This window comes from Ananas comosus, linkage group 8 (genome assembly GCF_001540865.1).
Source record: "Ananas comosus cultivar F153 linkage group 8, ASM154086v1, whole genome shotgun sequence".
In the NCBI taxonomy this organism is placed as follows: domain Eukaryota; kingdom Viridiplantae; phylum Streptophyta; class Magnoliopsida; order Poales; family Bromeliaceae; genus Ananas; species Ananas comosus.
In genome coordinates, this window is record NC_033628.1 from 13,442,843 (window position 1) to 13,460,720 (window position 17,878).

The following is a 17,878-nucleotide window of genomic DNA, read 5'->3' on the forward strand; positions in this document are numbered from 1 at the left end:
CCCCTTGTAACATATGTTTTTTCCGACCTAGCTCGATAATTGCACCAGTGAATACAAATCAGCCACATATCACAAAAGGCCTTAACTATCTTACCTTTCTATCAAGTGTGCAGGACCATTTTTCCGCATTCTCACTAACGAACATTAAATATATAGAAACGTAAGTGTGAGGCCAAAAGGGGCTCACCACTTAGAAATATCGCATTCCTTAATAATCATCGCTCATTGTAGCTTTTAAAGTTACGAAATACCACATTGGTGGGTGGAATCACAAGAAAGCACAAAGTAGAACACATGAATCATAGCTACATACAATTTGACATACTATGCTTGTGCTTTTTGTATCCACTGATGAGTTACAGATACAAATTGGCTCATCTTATTTGACCTGATCCTAGAAATAGAAAGAAGTAGAATAATGTGTGAAACTAGGCTACCTTTTACTCTCTCTTTTGCTAGATAGGATGAAATGTAACATTGATGGCAGCTCGAACTCGGCAGGTGTACACAAGTAAACTAAAACTAGTACATTTTATTAATAACCTTTATAAACAACCTCGAACTATATAGTGACCGACCGTCCCTAGAATAAGTGGCAAAGGGCTTGGTGGTCGGTATCCGAGACCCAAGTTCGAATCCTAGTTGATTCACATTTCCAGCTAAGTTTATTTTTAAATGAAATAAACGAAGCGGGTAACGAAAAAAAAAAAAAAAAAAAAAAAAAAACTCGAACTATATTGTAGATACGAATTGGTTTTACGGGTTAGGTCCAAAAGAATATAAACCCAACCCAAATTTCCAAACACTTGATCTAAATAAGAACCCACAATAAGATCAAGTTTAGATAACTTTAGAACCAACCCTATAATTTTGTCCAGTGAACAACCCTAGTGATGAGAACCAAATGAGAAAAGGTCAATTCATCAAATTGAAGCATTCAATAGGTGGATTTTTTTTTTTTCTCTCCTTTCAAATTGGTGACTATATTATATGAGGAAAATAATAGAAAAAGAATTTTCAACTCATTAGCACTAAAAACACACTCCATTGCTCTTATTCAAGCATCGATTATTTTGGAAACTCAATTCTCATTTGCCGTGATAAAGAAGCATCCAAAAGGGAATCCCACTGTGACAGATAAGAAGAATACTTTGAATACAAAGCAAATTTTTTGTACTCTATCTTTCACGGGTTAATAATTAGGAGTATTTGAGATTTTTATAGTGATTGAAGTTTATATTATAAGGGGAAGCATGAGGCATACATATCTAAAGAGGTTGGGGTAGATAGAACCACACCACCTAACGGGTCCATCGATTCCAAACACCTAAACCCAACAACTATGTTTCCAACTCCCACCAATATAAGAAAAGAATATAACAAATTAACGTAACAAATATAAAAAAAAAAAAATAGCCGTCATATTACGTCTTGGACTTAGTTGTTCTTCTAATTAATAATCACAAGTTAGGTTTAATAAAATACTTGTCTTAAATACAGATGTTTTACAATTAATTATACTAAAAAGTATGGAATTATAATAGCTAGCTTGAGCTTGAATGTTAGAGTGTTTATTTATTCATTTAACCTCAAAATTTACTTCAACATATATATATAGTAAGTCAATATAAAAGCTATAAACTTTTAGAGAAGCACCTCCAGAAACCAATTCGAACATTATTAATTTCCATTTCCATGTGTTTTGCTATGATCTAAAAGATCTAAAATTTCTACTGTGACACAGAATAAAAATATTAATTGTTTAGTATTCAAACATATAAACTCTAATTTAAAACATTCTGTTGCATAGCCAAAACAGACCTTGGACCTAAATGAAGCTTTGAGATATCTTTGTCGTGAACTGTTTTAATTTCGTGGGCCTAGTTGAAAGTTTGTACCGAAGCGTCTCAATCTATCGGCTTCTCCTATTTTTGCTACTGTACAGATAGAGCATTGCTACACACACACATCTCTCTCTCTCTCTCTCTCTCTCTCTCTCTCTATATATATATATATATTATCATGCGGATATGAGTAGGTTACTTGCCAACTTGACATACAGCGGTTGGCCTGATGTTAGGATTTGGTTAGATTTGTAGTTGAATCCTATTTGGATAAGAATTAATATTTAAATCTGTTTGAGATAAATTAAGATTTAAATATTAATTAGAGGATAAACCTAACTAGATTAGGATTAATATTTAAATCTATTAGAGATTGATTAAGATAGATTTAGATATTAATTGGAGTAGAAATCCTAAATATATTAGGATTGGGGTACGTTTTGGTGGAGCCTTATAAATAGCTCTTTGTGGGTTTGCTTTTTGATGTGAGTACGGGAGAGAGAGAAAAGGCCTCTTGGGTGCCGTACCAGAGAGAGAAAAAGAGAGAGAGAGAGTTATTTAATTATGCTTTGAGTGCACCTAGTGCACGGGTGCATGTGAAGGATTGTCTTCTTTATGGGTTTATAGAAGACGAGAGAAGGGTAGAAGAGATTCAGAAAGATGGCTCGGGTTGTAGCTACTCAGTGCAGAAGAGGAGTCAGGTGTAATCTTCTCTTATTTAATGAATCTTATTTTACCCGCATATTTTCTGTTTTGGTATTTCTCTCTTTTATGATTGTATCAGCTTTTGCTGAGGAGACGGGTTTATGGTTAAAACCCGATTTGACGCTTCCGTTGCGGAATCCCAACAATCGATACCGGATTCACAGCAGTTGGTATCGGAGCGGGTTGCGGATTCACGAGATCCGGTACCGGGGCGAGTACCGGATTCCCAACACCTGAAGGCGTGCGTCAAGATTCACGCTCGAGCGGGACTCATATATATGTATGTCCCTGGTTACAATGCATTGAGATGCCCTCAACTATAGGCCATTCTGAAGTAGACACCTTTAAAATTTTGTTAAATTTAATAGTTTTAAGCTATTAGTTTATCAATTTTTTAAATTTTATTTGTTATAAGATAGTTAAAATTATTAATAAGTTGAATAAAATAAGTAATTAAATTTGCCGATACACAAACTTTAATCTTGTACACTGTTAGTACACCAGAAATCTATATGTCATCACTATCAATTAGAGAGGTAGGTGGATAAATTATTCAAAAACATGACAAATGTGGAACATCCCCAAAAATATATAAAAGTTGAATTAGTTTTTCATTCGTCGCTTTGTAGTTTTTGAAACGGAGCTTTTCCCCCTACATATTGTGTCGAGATTCATGTCGGGCGCACTAAGGTACCGTTTGGTTCGGGTATAAAGAAGAACTAGCTATTACAGGGATAGGTACTAATATGGGGATAAAAAAAATAGCGTTTGGATGAAAATTGGATTGTTCTCGAGGATAATAAAAATATTAGGAAATTTTATATAGAAAATGAAGGTGTTGGTGGGGATAACCGAGAACTACTATTTTCGGATAAAAAATTAGCGTTTGGATATAAAGGAAGGGATAAGTGCCTATCCCTATTCCTATTCCCAAACCAAACAGCGCCTAAGAGATGTGGGCGCGCGCGGGGGTGGACCGGTTCGAGAGGGATCTTCGTGGCCTATTAAAGCCGCAGCTTTCTCCTTGGGAGGATCCCAACCGTCCAGCGTGCTGCGTGGGGGCCGCCACTTTTGGCGTGGACGGCTAATAAAGAGGAGGGGAAGAAGAAGCTTCTATTCTTATCCACATGGGCGGAAGTGCGGGCAGTTACACGCGCCACTTGTCAGCTGCCCATTGGCTGGGAGGCAACGTGGGGCCGTCGGACGGTAGCCGTCAGGTCGCTCGCGAAAACGTAGACGTCCTACCGGCCGCAAGCGACGACAAGCCATCACCTGGACCGGGTCTACTACACTAAACCCGGTCAAAAGTTAACGTCGCAAAATAATGGAAAAAAAAGAAAAAGAAAAACATGTCAAATTTCGTATTAGTGTTTTTTGATTCTCACAGACGAAATGATCAAAATCTTTTACATCAACGATACTAACTTACTAGAACTATATAAAAGTATTGATACTCACACATTATTGTAAAAAAAATATATAAATATTACCTAATCACAAGTTTGAAAGTCGGAACTTTACCATACTAATTATGTTCTAGACTAATCCGCAGATAACTCGTATGATTACAATTATATAATGATTTTGTTCAGTTCATAAAATTACAACACATAACATAAGATATAAAAAGAAATAGATCATGCAGTACCGGTACACGTGTGCGGCAACGAAATGACCTACAATTGCATTAAATGTTCATGGAACGTGACATGCTGTACATTTTCCCAAGTGGCAACTGTTTTGAGCCGGGATTCGGTAGACCAGGTTTAGGCGGCGATGGATTCAGTTGGGAGAAGCCTGTTTTGTTGCTGCAACTACAAGGATAAGCTTCTGTTTTAGGGGAGGATGGATAATCAACAGCTGTTCACGTGCACAGAAGGAGAAGGAGATGTACATGTAGAGGAAGAACAGTCTGTTCTTGTTTGGATGGGACGTAAAGTGCTGTGCCCAGAAGCCGTTTTCTTGTGAGTGAGCTGTCCCAAATTTTGTCAAATGCAGAAGCACTTGGCTTGATAGGGAACTACACAATTTTGGAGTGAGTGACTGATTGGTTTTGGGCTCATTACATAACGGGAAAAGGAAAAAAAAAAACCCTAGTTTGGAAAGAAACCTATCAAGAATTTATTTTTAACAATTTCACTCACGTGATGAAAGAATGGATCCGAGACACAGCCTGTGTTCTGTGTAGGGTACACGAGGAGACAGTGGATCACCTATTCTCTCAATGCGTCTTTATCAAGTTCTGCATGGTGAGAATTCTCGAGGGAGTTCAGGCTGGGGAGCTGGGAGTTGACGTTCTTCATGTTTGGGATAGGTGGATGGCCAAGAAAGGAGTGCACTGTAAGCGGAACAGCCTATCTGAATTGGTCGCTTGCTGGTGGACCATTTGGAAGGTCAGGAACGAATTGATTTTTCGAAACATTAATTATGATCCTGTTTTGGTCGTTCATAGGATTATGCAGCTTCTGAAATCCTGGAAATCCCTCCGGCAATCGAAATAGTAGCACGGGCCGTTTTTTTTTTTTTTTTTTCCGACTGTTGCATCTCTCCCAGAGGCCCTGGTTGCCTCACTTCTGTAGCCTAGTTCATATATTCTATGAATGAAACATGTAGCGTGCTACTTTTACCTCAAAAATAATAATAATAATAATTTCACTCACATCTGAATATCAAATAAATTATATCATATAGATTAATTATGACTAAAGCGTGAATACATGAATCGAGTTCGAGATCTCCCGAAACATAAGAAGTTTAGAACTAGCTCGGATATTGTATATTATCAAAAAAAAATTAATCTAGCTAGCAGGAGAATGCGCAGAATTTGCCTTAACATTTGACATGAGCTACCATGGATTAAGATAACGATTTGTTGCGAAAGGACTAATCATATTAAGAGGGAAAAAGAAAGGCTGAAATTTTGTACATATTTAGTTATCCCGACTGGCAATTTTTATATCTTTGGCTTGTTTGGTAGCGCATCCCTTGTGTTTCAGGCTATCAGCTCGCCCCACCGTGCGTTGAAGTGTTGCACTCTTGCAGAACTCCTGGCGCAATAGATTAGGATAGTCCAAGTCACAGCGATTAGTCCGCTTATTCGAAAGCATCCAACAGGAGATACTTGGGCCTACAATTTGGCTCCGCTTGAAATTATAAATATATTATTTATTTATTTTCATACATAATATTGCGTTCAACATATCACAATTGAGTTATTTATGATATATGTTTTACGGTCCAATTGAAAATCAGAGAATCATATTCTCGCATTCTTCCGTCCCAATTCCGTTCTTAATATGAAATAGGCCCTTACACATTTTAATGTACCACTTCTTTCTTAAAAAATCATAATTTGTGTCTATCTACCAACGAAATCTTTCAGAGTAGACATCGTGAGTAAATTGTCCTGAAGAGGAGAGAAAAGTTCGCGATCAAAATTACTGTTGAAACACTCCGCATGCAAATATTCAGTAACCTTGATTTGCATCATATACTGGGGGAGAGGGGTTAGGGTGCGCTGATTACAGATTAGTATGGTCACTGTAGTGTCAAATTTGTGCTAGTGTGGTATTCTTATTAACAAAATATTAGCCCGAGGAGACACCCAAATCTAAATAGATTTTTTTTTTTGAGAAAAACATAGCACGCTATCCGCTTCATTCATTTAGGAGATGAACTTAGCTACATGGGTGAGGCAACAAGGCCTCTAAAATCTAAATAGATTTGGGCCCATATATACATTGCAACTCTCTAAGCCCATATGGTGTAGATCACTGCATAATTCAAGGCGAACTGTTGCCCACATATTGGGCCCTTATTGGGCCTACACGTACCCAGATATTAGAGCTCTACTGGGTGTGTAATGGTCCTTAATAAGCCTTAGTTCCAAATAGCCCATAAGAGCTACTGGGCCTACCTGATGTCGAAAACTTAACCCCGATTGGATTCCAATGTTTGTTGTTCGGCTCAAAATGTGGCTCAATAAAACTTGATCGTGTTACCCAAAGTGAGCTTGATCTTTGCTTAAACTTGCTCGCATTGAGCCAAATTAAGTTCAAAGTTATATCAAATAAACAAAAATATGCTACAACTAAAGCTCAAGTTTGGCTAAAATAAGCAAAGTGTTAACTTAACTCCGCTTGCTTGTGTTCGGCTCATTTACGCCTCTAGTCCTATGCTTAAGTAAATTCAATTCTTGCAACACTTTCGAAACACCATTTTGGCGGCCGAAGTTCTATTGCAAGGATTGTGTCTATGGACCGGACTAAGATACGTAAAATTCAAGTAGTCGAGCCCAATTTGGATGTGGGATGTGAATACTAGGCCTGAGCCTTGTCTATTTAGACCTTTGATTGATTTTGGCTCCAACAATTGTCTCCATTTTTTGGATCTTTGCAAATTATAACAAATCTTTGTATTATCTTGCTTTAGTCACAAAATAAAACCAAAATTAGAAGAAAAAGGACATAAAAGTTAGGGGCAACAAATTTGCAATGGAATTTGTGTACTTGGTATTTTTGTGGATATACTTAGAAGCACAATAGCTTTTACGATAAACTGTTTGAAGAATTATACACGGGTAGTTTTTGTTTTTGTTTTTGTTTTTGTTTTTTCTTTTTTTGGTGTTGACCATTTCTCCTCCACTTTAGATACCTTTTGACCATAAATGGCCCAGAAGAAAAGGCCCCAAAAGCAACTCTGAATGAATGTAGCTGAACGAGTCTTAAACTCTTCTCTAGTAGAAGTCCTGTAAAAATAGTTTGATTGATGTTACATTAATTTTTTAATACCATATAAAAAAGCGAAAATTCTATGAAGGAGGGCACATGAAAAGACACGTGTCTTCATTTTACTGCCTCCCTCATTCAACGTGTTCTCATTTCCTAATATAAAATAAAATAAAATGTAGAGTGGGCATTATATTTAGGACACTTGTCGTTATTTATCACGTCGATGATTTATATATATATATATATATTTTATTATTACTATTCTTTTCTCCACGCCTAGTTCAGGTTCTAATAATTTGAATGATACAGTACAAATCTAAAACATATAACAGATCCTAAAATATTGAGTGTGTATGCATTGCTTATATTTTATAGGAGCAAGTAAACCTCCACCAACCAACAAATGACCTACTAAATATTTTTTATTTTTACTCAAACAAAGAGGTCAGTTTTTCAAAACACTGGTGTACCAGCTACAGGAATCACATAATGGTGAATACTATTAAATAACTATATATTCTACATTTTTTATGCTTAAATTCTGCTTATGCAGGTGCAGGATAGCATAATGCTCATTACTTTATCGTGACAGCTATTAAGATTTATTTTTTAGCATCATTAATTTCGTATTAAATCTGTTCTTTGAAATAATATGATATTAAAGTCAGTCTCATGCTCGATAGTTAAAGAGATTATGACTTTACATGCTCTGTTCTCCATTAAGATTTTTTTTTTTTTCTTTTTGAGAGAGAACAATAGCGTTCATTTTATTTTTTATAAATAAAATTAGTTTAAAATGTGAAACGTTTAGACATTGAATTTATGACCTCGGTCAGGTACCAACTATTCAGTTGTTTGTCACCTGTGATATGGACGATTAGTATAGATCGAGAGATATTAAGATTATCTCCGAGATGTTTGCTGTTGATCTTCTTTGATAACACCAGCAATCATTATTATTATGCTGGTGATATTTGTGAGAAGTTGCGGGCCATGAATTAATCATTTAAAGATTTCTGCTCTGGATAAGAAGAACTTTTCTTTCTCATGCATAATTCTTGAGAACCATTCCTGTGCCACTGTGCAAGAAATTCTTGGATTTTCTTTTGGCTTTTCCCTCCCACCATAGAAGAAAAAGGGCACGAACAACCTTGTGGCTGTGATCATAAATTCCAATCCCATTTAAGAATCTTTAGTCCAGGGGAAAAGGGAAAAAGGGAAAGGGGAAAAGGGAGATGAATTGGATCGGGTAGGCATTTTTTTGAGTCTTTTGTAATAAAAGAGAGAACCTTTTGATTACCTCGTGAGCGATGCGGAAGTTTCCATCACCAGTTACCACAAAAAGCTTAAATACTCGCATATTTTCTAGTCAATCTCTCACTAACAGTCATATTAAGCAATTAATACCCAAACTTTGGGGGTTGACATTTCCTCTTCTTATTTTTTTTTCTCTAACATCCATAGTAGTGTTCCACAATCTAGGCTTTCTCCACCAATTGGTCAAAGTGAGTCGGTCGACGCGATTCGCCATCGTTCCCCAACTTGTTGCCGCAACAAGGGCATAAGTACGTCTCGTTCGGGACGCGTTTGAACCCAGCTAACATTGCTATTTCTATCCCTGTCCAATCCAAACTTTCACGTTCGGATCTTAAATTCGAATGTGATAATTCGTCGGGTTTAAATTATAGAGTGGACTTTTGCATTTGATTTAGCGAATCAAATTCGTACATTTGGGTTCAAGTTGATCAGAAGGACAAAACGAACTGTCAGACAAATCCAAACCAGACAGTAATTTGACTGGGTCTAATGGTGTAAAATTTTCGATTCCCTCAAATTTGATTTGTTCAAAGGATTGAAGATGTGGGCCTTCAAGTGGAAGAGGTCTACAAATTGAGATGCAATGATCGAAGGAATCAAAAAAAGATGAATCAATCTACACTTTGGCGAAAATGACAAGGTTTTGTCACGAGCATTGGATGGGAATAATGAATATTGTGTTTTTTTAAAAGAAAGGGTGTCAAGGTAAAGTTATGCAAGGTGGAATCTGAATAGCGAGCCTCGGAGCCAGTATACCCCACAGATGCTAATTTGTGATCCTGGTTCTTCTGTTAGTACCATCTTTGTTGGAATTTTGGTACCAATTTTGATCCAAGGAGAGACACTTTGTGTAACGCCCCAATAGTTCTACATCGGATTAAAAAATAATTCTGATTGAAATATATAAGGCCTTCGTACTAGTAATAATAACTTGACTTAAGTATTTTCATTTCTCAATTTGTTTAAATGTAACAAATTATTATTGGTAGTGGGTCGGGACGTTATAATAAAAAAAAAATTAGATTTAGATCTTCTGTGTCCTAGAAATGCTTAAACCTAGTGGAACTATTGAGGCGTTACACTTTGAACTGGTCATGCTTGGGCCGTGTATGCTCTAAAATTTGGGTTTTCTAGAATTATCTGATTTGCCTGTGCGACTTTAGTCTCAAGTGGATTCAACATTGAAAATAACACTTATTGCACACTAAACAAAATAAATAGGCCCCTAATGAAAACAAAAAAATAAAATAAAATAAAATTACTGGTGCTACTTCAAACAGTTTTTTTTTTTTTGGCAAAATTTTTTATCCAAATCAAATCTTGAACCTTTTTATATTCTAGATATTTACCATAAGTGGCTGTCCATCCTTAAATTCAGACTCAATAACTCATTCCTAACCTAATCTCCAAATTTTCACATGATAATAGTATTGCTAGCATAATAGAGAGAAATCAAGGTGCTTTTCAAGTTGAAACTTAGTCCAGCTCCTTAATGTGTTGGTGCTTTTTCTATATTCCAAAGATCTTTATCTTTTTCTTTTCCTTTTTCTTTTTCTCTTTTTTTCTTTTGTTTCCTCTTAAAAGGTGTTCAAAAGATCCTCACTAAAGCCTTGTGTACATATGGAGAGAGAGTTTAGGGCCACCAATAAGGAAAATAACCAATTTACTTGCTTGGTAGGGAGATATTATTTTGCCTGATGTGGACTGTGTGGTGTTTCTCTTGAATCCATCTGACATTCCATCCACCCCACCAAGAGTCACCTTGTGGGAACTATTTATGGTAACCATATGGAAGCTCCATATGAACCACAATCTTAAAACTTCCAAACATATATAAATATAAAATTAAAAAAAAAAAGAGGGGGGGTCTCATTATTGTTGGGGGGCCATGTGGGGATGAGGAGAAAGCTACCTGAGCCTGTTACTTGTGTGGAATTTAATGATCACAGGTTGCATGTGAATGCTTTTCAAATTTTGCACTGTCCACATTGGCACAGGAGAGTAGATTAAGTTCTTAGCCATTTCGAGCCTCTTGCACAGATTTTTTTTTTTTTTTTTTTTAATCAACTGTGCTAGTAAGTCCAATCAAAATAGTATATATAAATAACTATGAAAATGAGATGCACTATCAACCAACTATTATGAATCTTATGAAAGTTTACTTAGGAAGAAGTAAACATTGTTTTCAAGCCAATAAACTGAAACAAAATTATATTTTAATTTTGTCATAAAAGGTTTTTTCTTATAAATTTTTTGGGGTCCCTCTATATCTATTCGTTCGAGATTGAGCACTTACGGAATGACAATTTCGAGCTCGCGGGTGGGTTTAGTTTTTGGTTAGCGAGGGTTCGGGTCCGGTCAATTTTGGTCTATTTTGGGTCTAAAAGTGCCCCCACCTGGTCCTTCTCATCTGAGGACTCAAATTTGATTTACTATCCCAACAAAAAGAGTCAATGCATAGAGAGCCATTGATTCATGTGCATGCTATATATTAATTTAATTAATATTATGTCACGGTATCTTAACACATCCCATTGTCAAACCAGCCCTATTGGCAATAGTTTTAATAGTTGGCCGTTGCTTTCACGTCTAATCATTAATGACCAGTGTACTAATCTGCAGGATACGACGGATATATAAATAATAAATAAAAAATAAAAAATATTAAAGAGGAAGAAAAAAATTAAAAAATAAATATTCAAGTGTATTTTTTTAATAAAATATATGAATTAAACTAACTAATATGACCATTCAAAATAGATAACTATCCAGAATCACCACTAAAAAAAAAAAAATGCAAAGGTCGTATGAAGATGGAGATGATAATGTTGCTATGATGACGACAATGGCGATGAAAACCTTATAAAAGTTTGTAGAATTTTGCGCTCTTTTTGGCGGATGGTCAGAAGTTGCGGGTCAGAACTGCCATATCAACTATGAAATCAAAACTAACCTATAAATTAATCAAAATAGCATATAAATCAAATTTTTTTATTGATACAACCACCATATCAAAAATAATACAAAAAAAATAAATCCTAAAAGGATATATAGTAAGAATTCGCGATTAAAATAAAGAAAAGAAAAATTATGTTTAGAGTTTTGGTTTTCCAAACCTACCCCTCGATCCGTATATTATCGCTATCCAATTAACTTCCTTTACCGAAAAAACCATTTGATTACATTTTTTTTTTCATAACTCCGAAAAAATTAAAATAAATAGAAACCTTAGTAGCACTCTTTTGATCGAGGAGGGTCGGGTCAAATCAGGTTGGCACGAATTAGGACTTGGAGTACTCCCTTACTCTTTCTCAATCTCTAGATCTGAAAGTAGTAACTATTCATCTTCTCTTTTTAAAATTTTGTGGGTTAGAAATTATTTGAGCGAAAAAAAAGCACTAATATTAAAGAGAAAAAAATAAAAAACGTATAAATTAAAGAGCACATTGATTACAGATCATTGAATAAAAAGGAGGGGAGGGGAAAAGTCAAGAGCACAAATCAGTTCAAAAGAAAGACTAGTGAGAATGAAAAAAAAATTTGCCACATAGCAAAAATATTAAAAATTCATATAGGTTAATAGATTATACTAGTGTAGAAACCCGCGCGATGCAGCAGGTAGATAATGAAATTCAAAATTCAAAATTTTAAAAAATAAGATTATAGTTAGAATTCTAAATACTAATTTTTCTAAATTATAAAATTTTGAATGAAAGTTATATGGCTCCAAAACAGCACTATTCTTCAATAAATGTGGTTAGAAACTTTAGAATTTTATCAAATTCTAAAATTCATAGTATATAGTCCATACTATAAAGTTCAAAATAAAATAAGTCTATTATACATATCCTTAAAATATTATAGAAATTAGATCTTGTGATAGTTTTGCTGGAAAAATATTTACTTCTCTTCTTCATCGAAATCAGAAAATTGAATTAAACTGCAAATAAGAGTACACATTCAAGTTATTTTCTATTTATATCAAATAAAATATAAACTATGCATTGAATGTTTTAAGACAATATTTTAAAACTTCTTATGAACAACATATTTGTATTTTATTTCTTAGATCTTATTTATCAGGTTAAGATTTTGGGAAGGTGGCATGATATATGTTGTTTGATATATATAATAAAGTTTTAGATGAAAAAGATCTGATAAAATTAGATAGAAAAGGTTAAGAATTCAACAAAAAACTCAATTTATATTCAGAGATGATCATGCACAGTTTAATTTAGAGTGCAATTTGTTAAAATTAGATCATTAGTTAAGCTTTAATTTGTCTATTAAGTTATATTTTGTTATAAGTTGGATTTGGATGAGGCTAAATAATTTAAGTTGATTTGTGGATAGAAATAGCATAAAAAATAAAAAGAAGGTTGTAGATGTAGATAAATCATTAGCAACAACAGCACTATAATATGGCAAAATTAAAATAATCATAAATTTCAAACAAATAATTAATATGACAACATGTAATTATTTCCATAAATCGGCTACACCTAGGAACCTGCACATCAACAAAAGAACAGAGTTGTTCGTCTGCGACCATAGTAATTCCATATCTGGGAGGAGGTAACGAAAATTGTGCGCAGATTTTGCAAAGTAAACAGCGAAAGTTGATGTCGATATTAACAGTTGATGTTATTTGCTGTCGAAAAATACACACAGGGCTTTTGTTTTACTTTTAACACGTGATTTACTTTAAACACATATTCTATTAAATAATAAAGGCAAAGAAAAATATTTAAAAATAATAAATTCTAACTAAAGTAAAACCATAAATACAAAATTACAAAAACAAANAAGTAGGGATGAGCCGGTTCAATAAAAAATCGGTTTCGACATAAAATATATAACAAAACTATGTTGATTTAGTTCAAAAAAATAAATAGAAAGAAGAAGAGGTTCAAAATAGAATAATTGAAAGAAGAGAAAAAAAAATCGAATTCAAAGAATATACATAACAAAATAGACAAGTTCGGATTAAAAAAATTTAAAAAAAATAAAATATGTAAAAAAAAACTTGTTGGTTTGGTTCAAAGAAGAATATAATTGAAAGAAAAGAAAAAAAATTAGAAAAATACTAAACTAAGGAAAAAGTGCCACGTCATTTTACACATTGGGGATTAATAATAACTCATACCAGGTTCACATATGACCCAACCATACTAAGCCCATTTGACCCTAACACATACACACATATATAGGTATGACTCACATCAAAGTGACTAACACAAATCATGCAAACCTACGTGCATGGGCCACCACTTTAACAGTTAAAAACACCAGACACCATTTCTCGATTCTAGTGGGATGCTGGCCCTGGAGAGATAGACGGCGAGGCCGGCGGCGACGTCGGCGTCGGCGTCGGCGTCGACGGGTCGAAGGAATCGTTTGTTGGATCGCAGTAGCCGCGCAGTATGTCTCCTTCTTGAGCCGTGAAGCCAAGGGACGCCAGCAAAACGTCGGTGGCCCAGCAGTGATGCTCGATGACGCGAATGGCCCGGCAGCAGCTCGGGCCCAGGTACGTTTCGCCGTTGAGGAAGAAGAGGATCACCTCCCCTGTGCACGACTGGAGCTCCACCAGCGAGTCCCAGCACTGCTTCATGCCGTTCGACTGTAGGCGGGCCGAAAGGCCGATCGGGCCGACGGGCCGAGCCTCCGACGACGTCGGAGCGGGCATGGTTGCGAGGGAGGATGCTACGAGGAAAATGAAAATAGATTGTTTGAAGAGAGAAGCCATGAGAAACTTCAGTAGAGACACTTGTGAGTGATCATATGAATAGATAGATGTTCATGAAAATATTCATATTTATAGAGGTGAAATCGATCAATAAATATGAATAGGAAAATAAAAAGTGAAAGGCCATGCATGCATATATACGTTTTAAGGAATGTAAGGTCTCTTAGATTGAGGTGTAATAATAATTAATCAATTAATGGTAGTGGGAGAAACAAAATTAAGGGATTTGTAACATCTTAATTAATTATTAAGGAATGTGGAGGGTTTTTAATTAGCTATTGAAAAATTTTGGGTCATATGTGGACTCGAGCCCAATTAAGATTTAGATAGAGCCAGGTTAATTTTGTTGATTGGTTGTTGGATTTGGGTCAAATTAAAACTAGCAATAAGCCCTAACCTAGTGTTTGACTCCTGAAAAAGCGTGAAAAATTATTTTTAAAAAATTTATTTGTTTATTTTTTCATGAAAAACACATTTCTCCATAATTTTTTATTTCTCTGATAAAAAATTTAGAAAAGTAAAGTACTATTTTTTATGAAATCTGAAACGAATGAAAATTATTTTTTCAGTTAGAAAACTATTTTCACAAATAATTTATAGAAAAAAACTAAACACCTCCTAAGAGATTTAGTATTATTTATGAGGTACATATATATATGAATAGTTAGATTAATGGAGAATAACTTGAGAAGTAGAAGAACCATTAGAAACGGTAACATTATTCTTTGTCACAATTATTACATTAAGGATTATTAACATATNATATGAATAGTTAGATTAATGGAGAATAACTTGAGAAGTAGAAGAACCATTAGAAACGGTAACATTATTCTTTGTCACAATTATTACATTAAGGATTAATAACATATCAATCACTAATGAGCATGCTCTATAATTGAAATAAAAGAAAAAAAAAATAGAAAAGTTCTAAACTAAGGAGGAAGCGCTACGTCATCTTACACATTGGGGATTAATATAGTTGTATAGATATAGATATAGATAAAACTATTTACTAAAAGGAGAACTGTTGGAAAATAGGAAGTGTTATATATTAATTAATTAAAATAAAAGGGGGCAAAGTTGGAGATTTGCAAAGGGTGGCAAGGGTTTTATTCCTCACATTTTTTGTTTCTTTTCTCTAGTAGAGCCACTGTGTACCCAAACCTAATTGGATGATTCTCAAATCAAACTTATCAATTCACAAAATTCTTCGACTGTTCCTGCTCTTTATCGGATTGAACAAAACTTAACTATAATATTTCATATATAAAACATGATCATTGCTATTGAATCAAGCTAATCGAGAATATTTAACTTTTGAATTATCCGGTATAGTTCCTATTTTAAAAAGTGAAATAAAAGTAAGACTTATAATCAGATTAACTAGTCAATCCAGCCAAATCTCTTCTTTCTTTTTTTTTTTGAGAGAGATATGTAGCACGCTATTTGTTTCGTTTATTTTATTTAGAAATAAACTTTGCTGAAAATATGAATCAAGTAGGATTCGAACTTTAGATTTCGGATACCAACCACCAAGCCCCTTGCCACTTACTATAGAAACAGTCGGTAATCCAGCCAAATCTTGATAATGGAATGTGAGAGGTTATCTGGCTCAGCTCAGCTCTAAACTAACGAATCTCTCGTTATTTTATATTCTTTAATGATACTTTTATTTCATAAACAGAAAGTTTATTTAAAAAAAAAACCACCATCTAAAAGAATAGCCTTAATATCTTATTTTTAATAAAAAAATTATTATTAAACCATTAAAATGGGAACAAGATTACGTGAGGTGGGGGTCGCCATCATAAACCCCAGGGTCCTGGAGTGAATAATCCCCAGAAGCTATTATTAAGGAGAAGAGAAGGAGAAGAGAAAGAGTACACCTGCGAAACATCTGCAACAGTGGGGCAAAAAGGACCTCCCAGTAGTTTCCCGAAAGTTAAAAGGGTGTTTTTGTCACTCTCCCCTGACGCACTTGCGGCTCTGATGCGGACGCGTGGAGGAATCTTAGAGAAGAGGCTCGCGCCGAGCCGAGCCCGAGCGCCACCGCCCTCCGAGAGACGCACGATGGCGGAGGCGCTCGGGGCCCGAGACAAGCCGCCCCACCTGGAGGTGTGATGTGTGAACTCGGAGCTCGCGCTTACGATGACCGAGGAAAAGTAATAATACCTCCCCGTAACAAAAAGGCAATTTTGATATCTCTCTCTCTCTCTCTCTCTCTCAAAAAAAAAAAAAAAAAAAAGGCAATTTTGATAACGCTTGCGATCCCAAAGGCAATGAGAACGGAAAAATAATTAATAAAGTCGCGGCAACTCTGGTGCACTCTCTATTTCAATTTTTTTTTTTTTTTTTTTTTGACCTTTTTAGCTACATCAAACCATCTAATAAATTAGTTCATCTAAATTTTTTTAAATATAGTACGGAGGTTAATCCTGCAAATTAGTTCTATTAATTTTTTATATATATTTTAAAATTACTTTTTTTAGGAAAACATTTGATTATTGGCATACAAAATTATCACTTTGTCATCATTAAGCAATGAAACACAACAGCACTAAATTTTTACTGCAGTTTATGTAATAATTCGAATATAAGTTGCGCAAACATCGTTATGTATTACACCATAAATAATTATTTTGGTCAGACCGCTGGATATGAATCATATCAAATGTAAAATCCATAAATTGCTAATGCAATTAGTTAGTGACACTATTTCCGGACTAGAGATTCCTCCGAAAATAGTGACTGCATTGTGTGAAGACCTAGAGACATTTTAAAATAGTAATAAAAAGAACATCATAATAACATAAAATATTATCTGCATATGGTAAATTTATCGCTGCCCTTATTTATAAGTAATTCCCCTAGCAATTTAAAATAAAATTAGTACCATTTTTTGGTTTTATGAATTAAATGCTATTTCGCATTCAACCGAGTAAAAATAAAAATTACAAGTATTTTCGCAATCATCACATTCAGTTTGTGCTAGAAAATAAAATAGAGATTAGTATTGGACAGATACATTACTTATAATTCAAACAAAATATTTACAAATAAAATATTTATTAAATCTCAAAAAATTAATTAATTTGTGGATATAATTGCAATCAATAAGATATTATACAGACGCAATTGTACGAGATTATAGAAGATCCCTTGCGGGGGCCTTATATATTATCCAATCTAAATCATTTATTCAAAAAAAAAAAAAGAAAAAAAAGAAAGCCGAAAATGGGATAAAAAGGGGTTTGAACGGCATAAGACCGCTGGTCGAAAACGGCCGCGGTTTCACAATCGCACCGCGATTTAAAAAAATAATAATAATAATTAAAAAATGAAAAGCTGGGCCGGTCATAAATGCCAGCTCATCCCGTTCTGTCCCGACCCGCGCCTCAGCACCGCCACGTGCCGGTCAAACCACCGCGGGATCGGCTCCTCAAGCCCCTCTGTCCACCGCCACGTGTACGTCCCCGCAGTTATTACGACCCCTCCTCGGCGGTTTTCCCCTAGCGAAACCGATCACGTCGCGCGCG

The 17,878-nt window shown here is 34.9% G+C and overlaps 1 protein-coding gene across 1 annotated transcript; it reads right to left on the reverse strand.

The window, feature by feature from the left end:
* On the reverse strand, nucleotides 13,905-14,282 carry LOC109714698 (egg cell-secreted protein 1.4-like). The gene has a single exon (XM_020239392.1). The coding sequence runs from the start codon at nucleotides 14,280-14,282 to the stop codon at nucleotides 13,905-13,907; it is 378 nt and encodes a 125-aa protein (XP_020094981.1).

Coding starts and splice junctions, on each gene's coding strand:
- LOC109714698 (XM_020239392.1), bottom strand. CDS start 14,282: ATGCCCGCTCCGACGTCGTCGGAGGCTCGGCCCGTCGGCCCGATCGGC.